This window comes from Pleurodeles waltl, chromosome 3_1 (genome assembly GCF_031143425.1).
Source record: "Pleurodeles waltl isolate 20211129_DDA chromosome 3_1, aPleWal1.hap1.20221129, whole genome shotgun sequence".
Classification (NCBI taxonomy): domain Eukaryota; kingdom Metazoa; phylum Chordata; class Amphibia; order Caudata; family Salamandridae; genus Pleurodeles; species Pleurodeles waltl.
The window spans coordinates 664,479,145-664,491,962 of record NC_090440.1 but is presented as its reverse complement, the minus strand read 5'-3'; the positions used below and the strand labels follow the sequence as shown (position 1 = coordinate 664,491,962).

The 12,818-nt window shown below is 42.9% G+C and overlaps 1 protein-coding gene across 2 annotated transcripts in view; it reads left to right on the top strand.

Annotated features, from left to right (window-relative positions):
• Positions 1-12,818, top strand: part of B4GALNT4 (beta-1,4-N-acetyl-galactosaminyltransferase 4) — a 701,168-nt gene that overhangs the window by 201,060 nt on the left and 487,290 nt on the right. For both annotated transcript variants that reach the window (XM_069223201.1, XM_069223202.1), the window contains exon 2: positions 11,394-11,509. In XM_069223201.1, coding sequence (XP_069079302.1) covers positions 11,394-11,509 — 116 coding nt within the window. The remainder of the gene's footprint in view (positions 1-11,393; positions 11,510-12,818) is intronic.

Here is a 12,818-nt window from a genome sequence, read left to right as displayed (position 1 = left end):
AAATGCTCTGATAACAGTAGAACAAGGCGGGTTTAAAGAAGGGCACTCGTCAATTGACCACTGCTTTAGTCTGTGGTCCTTAGCAAAAAAATCAATCGAAATGCGAGGAAGCCGGTTTTGCTGTTTTGTTGACTTCCGTGCCGCATTTAATTTGGTAGACAGAAAACTATTGTGAGATATACTAAAACAGTTAGGGATCAGTTTGGATTTATTATTTCTCCTTCAGGGTCTGCATACACAAGACTGGCCCAAGTAATTGTAGATACGAGTGGTTCACTCTCAAAAAAGATCCCTATAAAAAATGGACTTCGCCAAGGCTGTGTGTTGGCCCCAATATTATTTACATTATTTTTGTCAGACTTGCCAGGGCTGTTGAAGGAGGCTTAAAGCCTAAGCCAAAAAATAGATGGAGTGCATGTTTCAGGTTTACTATATGCTGACGATTTAGTGATAATGGACATGACGCAGCTAGGGCTACAAAGGAAATTAAAGGTGTTTTACTCCTATTGCCAAAGGAAAAAAATTGTAGTAATATGGATAAAACGAAAATAATATCAATAGGGAACAAAAGCATTTACTTACCTTCTTGGAGGAGAAAAAATAGAGAAAGTAAAAAAATATAAATATTTAGGTATGTGGTTTGACTCAGATTTGAGATGGAAAGATCATATTGAAGCCCTAAAAAACAAAGCACTATCATCGGTTTGGGGATTGAGACAATTTAGTAGCAAATGTGGGGGACCTTCCCTTCAGCCGGTTATCTCTGCTTTTAATGCTATGGTACATCCCCAGTTTCAATATGGGGTAGAAATTTTAGCATTTTGGCACATTGGTGTGCCCTGCATGAATCCCACAGGTCTGTCTTAACCACAATGCCCTGCAAACCTCAAACTTTGGCTACAATCATAAAATGTTCTTACTTTTCTTTGATGGAAACTCAAGAAATCAGGAGGAATCCACAAAATTCCTAACACTCCCACTTGTCCTGTTTAAAATGTGGCCCGACTTGTGTCCATGACAAATATGGATTAAAATAAGGTCAATGGGAGTTCCACAGTGGGAATCCATTGACTATGGTTTGATCTGTTCCTGTTACGGTCACTCGGATGCACCAGGGAGGGCAGAAAATATCTGTGTCCTTTCTGGAATGAGAGCATGGCCATAGGCATGATGGGCAGTCCCCAACCCATGTTTAGTTTCATAATATGCCCTGGTGACTAGTGAGCTCTCTGCCCCTCTCCCCCCCCCCCCACCCCTAGGGGGAGGAGAGGAGGGAGGCGTGTCAGATTGGGGGTAATCCCCCCTCAAGTCCACGGTAGGGGGAGAAATCCTGTCTGACTTCTTGTTGGGGTAGTGTCATGACCATGCCCATAATGGGCAGCCTCCACCCCTATATTTGTTTTGGGGGAAAAAAATCCCCTGTGGCAAATGGGCTTTCTGCCTCCCCTCTCCCCCCGGGAAAGGAGGGGGTGAGATTGGGGGTAATCACCCCCAACTGCCATGGGAGGGGTGTGGGGTGGGGCAGAAAGACTGCTACCACATTTCTGAAGGGGGGCAGAGGCATGGCTATGCCCATAGTGGGCAGCACAACCCTAGATATTTTTTTACAATATGCCCTTGTGTCTAGTGGGCTTTCTGCCCACTCCCATGTGGAGGGCAGATCAGGGGTAATTACCCCTACTTACTCCGAAGGGAGGCAGAAAGACAAACTGTTAAAGGGTTGAGGGAGCACAAGCCCTTGCCCATTTCTTGTTTGGGGATCGCTCTCCTGGGTAGAGGTTTCAATGGAAAGGGGAGTGTCTCTCCTTTCCAAAGATACCACTCCCAAGAAAGTCAATGCTTTGGGGTCTGAGATGTGCCCTCTAAGCACTGGTGCTGTTAAAGTAAAACAATCCCATTGGCTTGTTTTACTTTCACTTTACTGTAATGACGTCAGCATGTCCTGCACACTGATCATTACGGTAAGCAAAAAAAAAAGGCTCAGGCTGTTCAGCTGAAGTTCTTCCTGAGCAGTCTGAGGTAAAAAGAAAATAAAGGAATCCCTTTGGTGCAAAGCACCAGAGGGGCCTTTACATGCCTTCTCAGTGTTGGCCAATAGTTGACAGATGTACTGGGGACGTATGCGGGTGTCGAACACTGACCGATACCTGCACATAAGAGGTTATGGGTACAGGGAGGGTACTGGTAAAGTGCGGTAAGTTGGGGTTTACGGTTCAGGAGCAGAAGGAGGTAAAGGGAGATACATTTTTTTTAAAATAGTTAACTCGTGAGGTTTTGGGGGCTATCACCCCCCCCCACCCCAAAAAGAAATCCTAATATTTTAACATACACAAAGGTCAGTACTAGATAGGGCAGTTATTGGAAAGCGAGGAGGCAGAGCACTGTGGTGAATCTATAAGCCCTAATTGGCTTGGGTGTAGTCAGACATATACAAGATCAGTGCCCATTTATAGCCACTGGAGCTGGGACAGTCAGACAGATATTTGCTAAGTGCTTCAAAGAGAATTGTAAGGATATTTGATGAAAGAATATTAAGGCATCTGATTCTTTTCAGACAAAGAGAAGATTGAACCTCATTTGTCAGGACCCCGAAAGCTGTCATCCATGCTCAAAACCTCTCTCAATGTCCTGAATTGTTAAATAATAGTCTCCCTTCTCCTTTTGTCATGAACGTATCTCTACATATTTCAATCTTATGTCTCCTATTCTGTCATTGGGCCCCTAAAGACCTACACCCACAGACAGCACTGTTGTTTTCAAGTAGATGGAGTCTGTGCTGGTGGAAACCCATGTGTGTATGTAGTTGATTGCCCACTACATAATAGTAACCAAGGCATTTCAGACAAATGATAATGGCAAATGTACAATATATAAAGAAATATGCAAATCTTTGCTTAATTTTGTAGCACTGTCTCGTGCGAAAATGTACTTGCAGGTTAGACGTCTTTCTTTTACAGGTAATGAGCAGGAAATTTGCCTCCTACCATGATACCTTTTAAACTGGGGTCTGTTGGAAAGCTAAGAGGGGTGAATCTGGAAAGACCTCTTGCACTTGTTCATTCTGCTCCAAAATGGAATGTAGTTCTCTGGCAATCTTGGGTTTCTAGCAACTGTGAAATCCACTGAGCCAAAGGAAAAGAAGAGGAGTCAATGGGCATTTTAAGAATCCCACTCTAGGCATCAGAAGCCCACACTAGGTATAGGGGGAGAAGTGGTTATCAACTAGTTATGAATAGCTATGTACCTGTAAAGTCATATCTTAAACATAAAACCACCTATGGATCCCAGTGACGTCCTACGTCATGTGTTTTAAGGTCTTTGGTGTATTCCAGATCCAAAAAGTTTTTTAGTTGCTTAACAGTGGATATTTATATATAGCATACCCGCTAGGTCCCCGCATTACATTGAAAGGAGCACATCATTACAGGGTGCAGTGACTTATGTGAAGAGAAACTGGGCAAAGGCAAAAGGAGATGCGCAGCACAGCTCTAATTTATATATTAAAATGTAATATCAGAAACCCTTTAGTGACTGGGTGCCATGCACCAAGGTTCTTGCGGGTCCTTCCTTTGTAAAAGGAATGATACCAGAGAATCATAGACCACCTATTGTCTGACAAAACTATTGCTTATAAAAATAACACACCATTTGAGTTAAAAATATAGAATCCACACCCAACTGAACAATACTTTTGTATACAATATTTAGGGCCCAATATTCATAACAGATTATTTTTCTGTCAATGATATTCTGGCATACAACCTTTTAGAAGCACTAGGCCCGGCCAAGTATGTATACAATTAGGTGGGTAAAATAGAGGGTTCAAAGTATGTTTATGCAGAACACCAAAAGAGACAATAACAATGCACAAAATAATCACTCCTGTTTTACTCTACGTATCTCATATATTTACACTGCCAAGATCTGTGTGACTTGCCATAGAAACTCAATATTCTGCGTTGTGTTGTATTGTACTGCAAAGCAAGGCTGACTCAATATTGGGCCAGCTGCCCCCTAGTCATGTAGCCCAGGGTCTGCACACTTGTCTTTCTGCTGTTGGCCCAGAAATGCTGTAACAGAAGTGGCAAGATTCTGACCCCTTCATCCTCCATGACTATTGAATATGTTCCAACTGCGTGTTCCACACTGGCTGGGCTCAAGATCTCGTCAGACAAGAGTAGCCGGCCAAGCACCTAGGTGATCTCCTGAGCACCAAAGCCTAACATAGTGCTAGGGCAATAAGCACAGAGGGGCATTCAGCACCCTGGGTGCTTATTCACAGGCTGCTATACTTGTCATCCGAGACAGCGGGTCTTAACCTGCGCTCTACAGATCCCCGAGGGTCTGCAATGCCAACTCAAGGGGTCTGCAACCATTTACTAATTTAATAATATATAATTTTTGTACAAGTATATACACAAGTAAAAAGCAAAATATAAAATTAAAATGGTCTGTAAATGTGTACGATTTTGAAACTGGGTGCAAAAAATTAAGTTGGGATTGTTAGCTTGATTTGTGGGAGCAGTGCAAGTACAGCAGTAGGTAGCGCAGGCAATTGGTGGCTTCAATTTTAGTACTAGTATTCGCCAACAAAACAAGGATGCAGTAGAAGCAAAAAAGACAAGCATTTGCAATGCAACGGGTCTCGCGTTTGCTCATGTTAGAGTTGATAGCGTTGTAAACTCCTATCCCGACTTTTCACCTATCGCCAAAAGTTTATTTATGTACGTAACCTGAAAAAGTGCAATTAACTGTGTAAAGTGCTTGACTTCTGCCAAGCGAAATCGCGCTAGTAAAATATAGAAAAAGTAGTCCACGAGCCGGACAGAAAACAGCGAGCCTCGCATGTTTTCTGTATTTGGTCGAGGCGCTCGAGGAGGGCTAGCCACCGGAAAAGGCATGACATGTGCATGCCTTCGACTAATGAAAGCAAGCGGATTTTAATAGGCAAGCCCACGAACAAATGAAAAACACTGACGTGATGTCGACAGGGCTCCGAGCCCTTTTCTAATAACTAAATCGTCTTGCTGCGATACGCATGCGCGAGCGCATGCAACGCAGGCTCGACCCTAAAAAAGTTATATGCTAAAATCTAGCATATTACTTTGTCTTTTACAAATAAAACAATATTTTGAAACGCTCCAACCTTCCTATAAAAACACAATTGTAAATATATAATATATCCATATTAATTTGAAGATCATATCCTAGAACTTGCTTATGCAGTATTCTCCTGCTTCTGGGAGTGATTCAGTGGGGGCCACAAGACAAAAGATGAAGAAGCTGCTCCAAGAAGGATAGCTGGTCAGGAGGAAACTCGTTCTTTGGGACACTCTGGTATCCCTGGGAAAGGGTCATTCAAGGCACAGCTGGTTTGCCTCCACCATTTCTGTTTTCACTTCACATTGAAGGTTTTGATGTTCAGATGTTCACATGCATTAAGATGGACATTGACATTGAAGGGGCTTCACTCCCAGATCATCAGAACAGCGCCTTACTCTTAGCAAGTTTCTTCTTATTTTTCAGCAATCCTGTTAGTTAAAAAGATGCCTGTTTTTTTCAGAACTTTACTTTTTAGTATTTCTGATTGTAATTTGTTCTTTCAATTCATTTCTTTTAATTTCATTAAAGGGATTACCACACGGCCACCCAAATACATTGTTCTGTAAATAAGTTAAAAACTTTGTTCGATGTAAAGAGTAGTAGAAGAGTGTCAGTGATTTACCTAAATATGGATTTTAAAAATGATGGCTACTATAATGTCTTTCCTAAATCCTATACCAGAGGACGAATGATTAATTCATGTTTCAGGAGCCGTATTCCATTCAGATGCGCAAGAAACCGCTCGGTATCTCGTACGTAATCTGTTTCCACCACCTTAAACAGAGAAGCTAGACATGTATCCACATTCAAGTCTCATAACAATTCTTCTAGTATTCTTGACGTATGGGATTCCTTGATAATTTGTGTACATTCCTTAATGAAGCCATTGGAAATAATCATGTTGTTTAATTTTTTGCACAGCCCTTATATTACGTTTTTTCTTTAAAGGTGACATCTAAATTATATCGAATATGAAAAAAGAAATGCTCATATTAAAACACTGCTTGCTCTCAAATACTTATCTGTGATAAATATAAGTGATGGTCATTGTATCCCTGATTTCCTTACATACTTAATACCTTACCACATAAAGCAGAATATCGACGTCAGTGTCACTACCCTGCATAGGGTGTAGTTGAGGGACATAAGCCATCATTCTAAATGAACGTTCTGTCCTGGTTAGCGAGGTCCAGGAAGCTGACCATGTGAGTCTCGCATTACACGATGACAATATAAAAACGCTATGATGGGTGTCATACTCTGAAAGTTGGTTTGTATAAACACCTGTCACAGCAGGGCGTAAACATAAGTATACACGAGCCACTGCTTTCCAGAAAGACTGCTAAACTTACATACTCATTCCTGAACAAATGTAATGAACCAGTATCTCTGTTTGTCCGTGTGATGTGTACAAATACACAAGCCCACTCACTCATGCCATATAATGATGCTGAAACTTCTCCACAGGAAATGGCACCAGTATGGCTGGTGATGAAGGCGTAGACAGGTTGTATACATACTCTGGAGTGGTTGCCTAATAAAGGTCAGGCAGCAACAAATACACGCATGCAGGTGATAGGTCAGTCCCTGAACTTTCTTTGTGTGCACCTACCAATATGTTGTGCTTTGAGTCCCTAGCTCAAGTGCATGAGGCTTTTATTATTGGATGTTGGCATAAGCCAGGAGCAGTTCTTACTACCTACGCAGTGACATTCAATCGCCTAGTGCTGTAACCTGACACACTTAGTTTAGCAGCCCTGCAGTAGTGATCCACATTGCATTATCCACATGCTGCCTATTCAGGAATTGGCAGGAAGACTCCTCTCCATCTTCTCTGCCTTGTGCCTTCTGAGGATCCATTCCGACACTGATAGTTTGCCATGGGCTCTGCATCTAAAAGTTTGATCTGGACTGATATCAGACTGTCCAGACCTTGGGTTCTTGAGATTCAGATTCATCCTCCACGAATCCATACCTTCCCAAAGAGGTGTCATTTGTGCCCCCTGTCATATATATTGGGCTTGGATGAGCAGAGATACTTTAGCATTTTCCTCAAGGCATTAGCTGTCTAGTACCCCTCTCCTCTGCGACCACATCATAATTTGTACCACTCTGAAAAATTCTAGACCTTACCTACACTCACTTTTTTGCTGGACTCATCAAACAGATCACAGCAGTCCTTGTCAGTCATCCTGGAATTGGTGTCTGGCATAGCCTCTTATCTCATCCTACCTTTTTTTTTAAAAGATCTTTTTCTTGACATTTAACAGCAAATATCGCCCATCTTTACTCTTTAACCCCAGAAACATCCATTCTCCCCCCCCCCGCAACTCACTTTGCAGCATCAAAATTCTGGCATCTTTGACCCTAGGAATCTTGGTGAATGTTTTTAATAGGAGCATACAACTCTCCCTGATATGCATTCCATTTCCCCCACATTTTTGTCCACTTGTTAGGACAGCCTCTGCTTTCATAGACCACTCTCTCTGCCCACATACACCAGTCCATATCTCACTTCCACCCATCGAGCAGTGGTGGTGGTTCAGCTCCCCATAGCCATGTTATGGTGTGGTTAGCCACCATCAATTCCGGTGTACGATAGAGGTGGTCCATGCAGTCCAGATTGGTTTCATCCCAAATATTCAGGAGGCACCACTTTGCTGATGGTTCCATATCACACCCACATACACTGTTGATATAGTCAATCACATCTGTCCGATATTTCTGGAGTATCGGGCAGAACATTATCATATGAAAATAGGTCCCCTCCTGACCACATTTCTTGGGGAGAGTGCTGTACCTGCTGTACCCATTTTGGCCAGTGTCGTATGTGCATAATAACACCTATAGAAGATTTTGAACTGCGTCAGGCGAAATCTGAGCTAATGGCCTCCTCCCTGTGAAATGTCAGGGCCTCTGGCTATTCGTCATCTTCCAAGCCTCCCAGGTCTCGTTCCCAGCTCTCTCGTAAAGGGAGTCTGGTGTAAAGGGAATTATTTATCAACTTTTGGTAGGTGAGTGAGATCGCACTTCTGGCCATGTATTCATCTAAAAAACGACCTTCTAGTGGGGAGGATTCCACAACTCTTGACCCTTTGAGAGTACTTTTTGTAATGCATGACGGATTTGCAGATATCGATAGGTCTCAGTGGGCACCATCCAGGTACTCACTTTGTAAGTGTGCGAATGGAAGCACCTCACCCTGTTTCCACAAGTCACCTACCCTAGGAAGGCCAGTAAGGTACCATTAGGCAAAGCCCCCCTGTCAGGCAAGACTGCCTAATCGCATGGTGTCCTATGGAGGAGTTTTTTCTGTGATTTTATTCTGCCAGCCCATCGCATTTAGTACAGTGTGCAGAGAGCTAGAGTAACCTCTGTAAGGACGGGAAAGGGTGTGGTGCGCTGTTCCCCATAGATGGCTGCTAAATGACCCCCCTGGGTGCATGTTTCTTTTGTCCATTCTATAGGCCGGTTCATCTTCCGATAGATGAACCCAGTGATTGACAATTATTGATTGTGACACCCATTAATATTTTTGGAGATCAGGAAGAGCAATCCCTCCATCATACCATCCTCTTGTTAATTTCTGGAGAGCTATCTGATGAGACCCTCCATCCAGAGATGAGTGTATGTTGCACTGTCGATTGCTTGAAAGTCGGACCCACAGGACTGGGTAGAGTGTATTTTGGAGTATGTATAAAAAGCGGGGGAGGGCCATCATTAAAAAAAAAAAAAAAGGCAGCCTTACCCAGGATGGATCAGGGCGAGGCCCTCCAATGTTGAATGTCCCCTTGTAAGCATGCAAGCGGTGGTTCGAAGTTATGGAAGTAGATCGCGTCAGGGTCTCTGGTAATGTAAATCCCCAGGTAGCCGAAACCTCCTGTGACCACCCGAGATGCGCATCCGTCAGGTAGACGCAGTATAGGTTCATCTAGGACATAGATGAAAGACTTGCTCTAGGTAATAATGTAACCCGAGTTGCAAAGGAAGAGTGTGGATATGTTGGTTATTCTATTGAGAGGGAGAGTTGAGTCAGTTACATCAAGGAGGATGTCATCTGTGTATATGAACATCCTGTCCTCCCAGTTTGCCATCCATTGTAGTCCTCTCATCAAAGGGTCCCTTCAGATTCAGGCCGTGAGCAGCACCAGGACCAGGGCATATATTAGGGGGGGAAGAGCAGACATCCCTGTCTCATACTTCGTCGGAGGTGGAATAGTGGAATACAGAAGCCATATCCAGGAGACAAAGCGGGGGCAAAAACCCCACCTTCTCCAGTACTGCATGCAGTAACGGGCACTCCACTGTGTCAAATGCCATCTGCACATCGAGTGACAGCACAAGGGCTGCCTCTAGAATTCTTGACGCACGGCCCAGGACACCATGCAGTCGCCGCAGATTGAGCACTGTTTCTCCCCGGCATGAAGCCAGATTGATCCGTATGGACCAGTGATCGGATCACCTTAACTAATCGCATCGCTAAAAGCTTCACCAGAATTTTCACCCCTGCATTTAGCAATTATATTGGCCTGTAAGAGGCATCCTTTTCCTCATGTAGGACCACTATGTTAGCTACTCTCTGACCTTTGGGTAATACTCCGTTCTCTCAGCACTCCAAAAACATCTTCAGAAGATGTGGGGCAATTTTCGTTGCTGTATCATCCTACCTTCTTGAGCTGATATACACTTTGAGCTTCTTTCCACGCCTCTCACCTGTAGTTAACCAGAGCTCTGCAGAGCTTTGCACCTGCTGCAGTTACTCAGCAGGCTGCAGTCTCAATAACATTCACAGTATGGAAGGCAGCACTAAAAGATTATATTAGCAAAATTACTTAAGAACCAACTGCACATTATGCAGCCGTGACGTCAGGATGTCCCAAGCATTATCTCTGTTTTGGTGCTTTTTCAAATCTAATTTAAATGTAAGGACATCCACCAGGAATATTTCGCTTAGCGATCCAGATGCTTTGAGCACAAAAGATAAAACTGCCCTGACTCCCTTAACATTGAGAGTGATTATCTCCTCTTTTCTTTTGTTATCTTCTTCAATTTCTAGCAGTCCAAAGTAGGTAAAGGCCTGTTGTACTGCTACTTAGTACGTTGTTACAACAGTTTTTATCAAAAATATTTGAAGGAAACTACAACCAAACCATAGGAAAATTGTTTTCTTTAAATCCGTTTCTTTGGATTTACCTCTTGAGCCTCACTTGTATCATTTTGGGGTTGTGGCAGGAAAGTTTCCTGGAATTAAATTCAGAATGGTGATAGTAGTTTCTTACTATGTTCAGGGACTTTTATTTCTATGAATTACAACCGAGGGATGATCATATTTAATAATCTTAACTGCTGAGGTGAATTAAACATGTTCCATTCAGCTTGTACAAATGAATATCTCTACATGCTTTTTCTGATATCACCTTGGGCAAAATTTGCATTGGCCATTCAGCCTGTCCTTAAGAAGGTATACCGTGACCTGTAAACAGGGGCTGAAACATTTCTAGAAATATATAACTAGGGCCACTAGAATTTTACAGCAGTGGAGGACCAAATTATGATGCAAGGTTGACTAAATTTTGTGGCAGAAAAGCCAAATTATGGGGCTTATCTATCAATTAAAAACTACAATGCAGAACACTATTGTGGTCCTGTTTTATAGGCATTTTAGTGTTCAAGCCATGGGACCACTGGACAAAGGGTGTAGCATGTTTGTGATTCTTCTACAGGGTCAGTGCCCTTTTGAAGTAACTGTTTTTATGAAAACATGATTTTGTGTTACTATTGGATTTAGAAAAACCTTAACAACGAAGGAATCATCCTGGCCATCCTGTTTGACTTACATTTGTTTAAGTTCTCTGTTTCCTGCTGCAGACAATAGCCGTTCCCCTATGGAGGCATCATTGCCATTTCTTTAAGTGGTTAAATAAAGCAATCAACAGCTAACAGTGCCCAAATAATTATTGAAAAGTGCCATCCGAGGCATAGCAACTCGTGATGAAATTTTAAAAACGTTTGATTTGTGTGAGTTGGAAACAATTTCTGTGTAAAATCTGCTTACTATGCAGAACATTTGGCGACTCGGCAGGTCTGGTCTCCAACAACCATCTAGATCGAAAGGCACACAAGAAAGCTACCAAATTCGAAGTGCATTGGATTTTCAGGCAGTAGCATAACACTTAGGACTTCCCCGTTTTGACAATCCGAGAGCTCCTGTGTGGGCCAGCTATTGGTGTTTGATGGGAAACTTTAGGCTATGCAGGCGCACTCATGCACACCTACGTTCCTTTCCACAGATGGCGAGCGGCTGGCCGAGGGGACGGACGCAGGAAGGAGAATGGCCGGAGCCCAGGCCTCATCGCTCCAGAGGAGACCCGAGGACTCCAGTGAGAGCCGGGAAGAGGAGCAGATGGTAAGGATTCTCTTCTGTTTCTTTTTAATACCCGATAGAAAAACAGCCCGGAGGCAGTGGCGGGCATTTTCAAAGAATCAGTAACGACGTTAAGTGTAGATGGGAAACTTGTTTCAATTTCTATATGTTCAAAACAGTTAAAGGAAATTAAACAATAGAGTTTAAGTGCAAGTGTACCCTATTTCACTTTACGTGTGAAATGTCAGTCCTGGTAGGAAAGGGAGAAGAATCTCCCATCATCACTCTGGAAGCCCGAGAACATGCACGCATTCCCTCGATTCAGGCTCATGACGAGCTTGCCTTCACGTCTTGGCCGGCGTTCTCACTTTAGTTACTGTACTTCAGTAGCGTAACAAAGGCCCCCGCGCTCCAGGGGCCCGCACCAGCACAGTACACTGTGCACGGGCGGCAGGCCACCGACCGGGTCCGGGGGAGGGGCCCCCTCAAGATACTTTGCAGGGGCGCCCCCCCAAGTTTCGTTACCCCACTGTTTTACTTCTGAAGAAAATGCAAGTTGCATGTTGTTTAGCTTTCTGGGTGATCTGCTACGATGTTTAAACCGCAGAGTTAGGGTCATTTTCATTTTCTATTTTTTTCAGTTTACTTACAGTGAACTGACAGGTGCCCCATTTGTGTTTTTGAGTTCTCCATGCAGCATTCGTCTTGTTAAAGATGTGTTCATCCTGCAGGGGTAGTTTAGTTTAGGTTATTAGTATAGTGGATATACACTTTTTGGTTTATACCATGCAAAGCAGATTAAAAAACACAGGTGTATTATATACAATGCAATTATAATTACATCGATATAACACAGTAACAACTTAAAATACAAAATGGACCCTTACATTACTTTACCTTTAACCGAGACCATGAATATGACAACACTACTTCAGTCCTGAATGATACTTATTTCATAAAGTTAACAAATATGCGGATTCAACCATATGTTTTAAACACAGAACTTTCATAGAAACTAATCCGCGACAAATGCAAAGGGAATGCTTTAAAGATTCCTTAACCTGCCCACTAGAATGATGAGTAAGCTTAAACACTATCATACTGCAACTCGCTGTCCTCTTTTTGTCAGAGTGATGGCAACGGCAGCATAGGTGATTGTTTCACATGTTCTTAGTTGTAGGTACCCTTAAATATCTAGTAGGAGCTAAACTAACATACATTGGAGCTAGAATCGTGTACCTAATTTAATAGTCAGCAGTGACCTGAAACCTCAGTTGAAGTTATGGGTCCTAATAGTGTGCTTTACTATCATTAGATCAAGCTCACAAGCGCTTTGACCTGTTATTGTGGG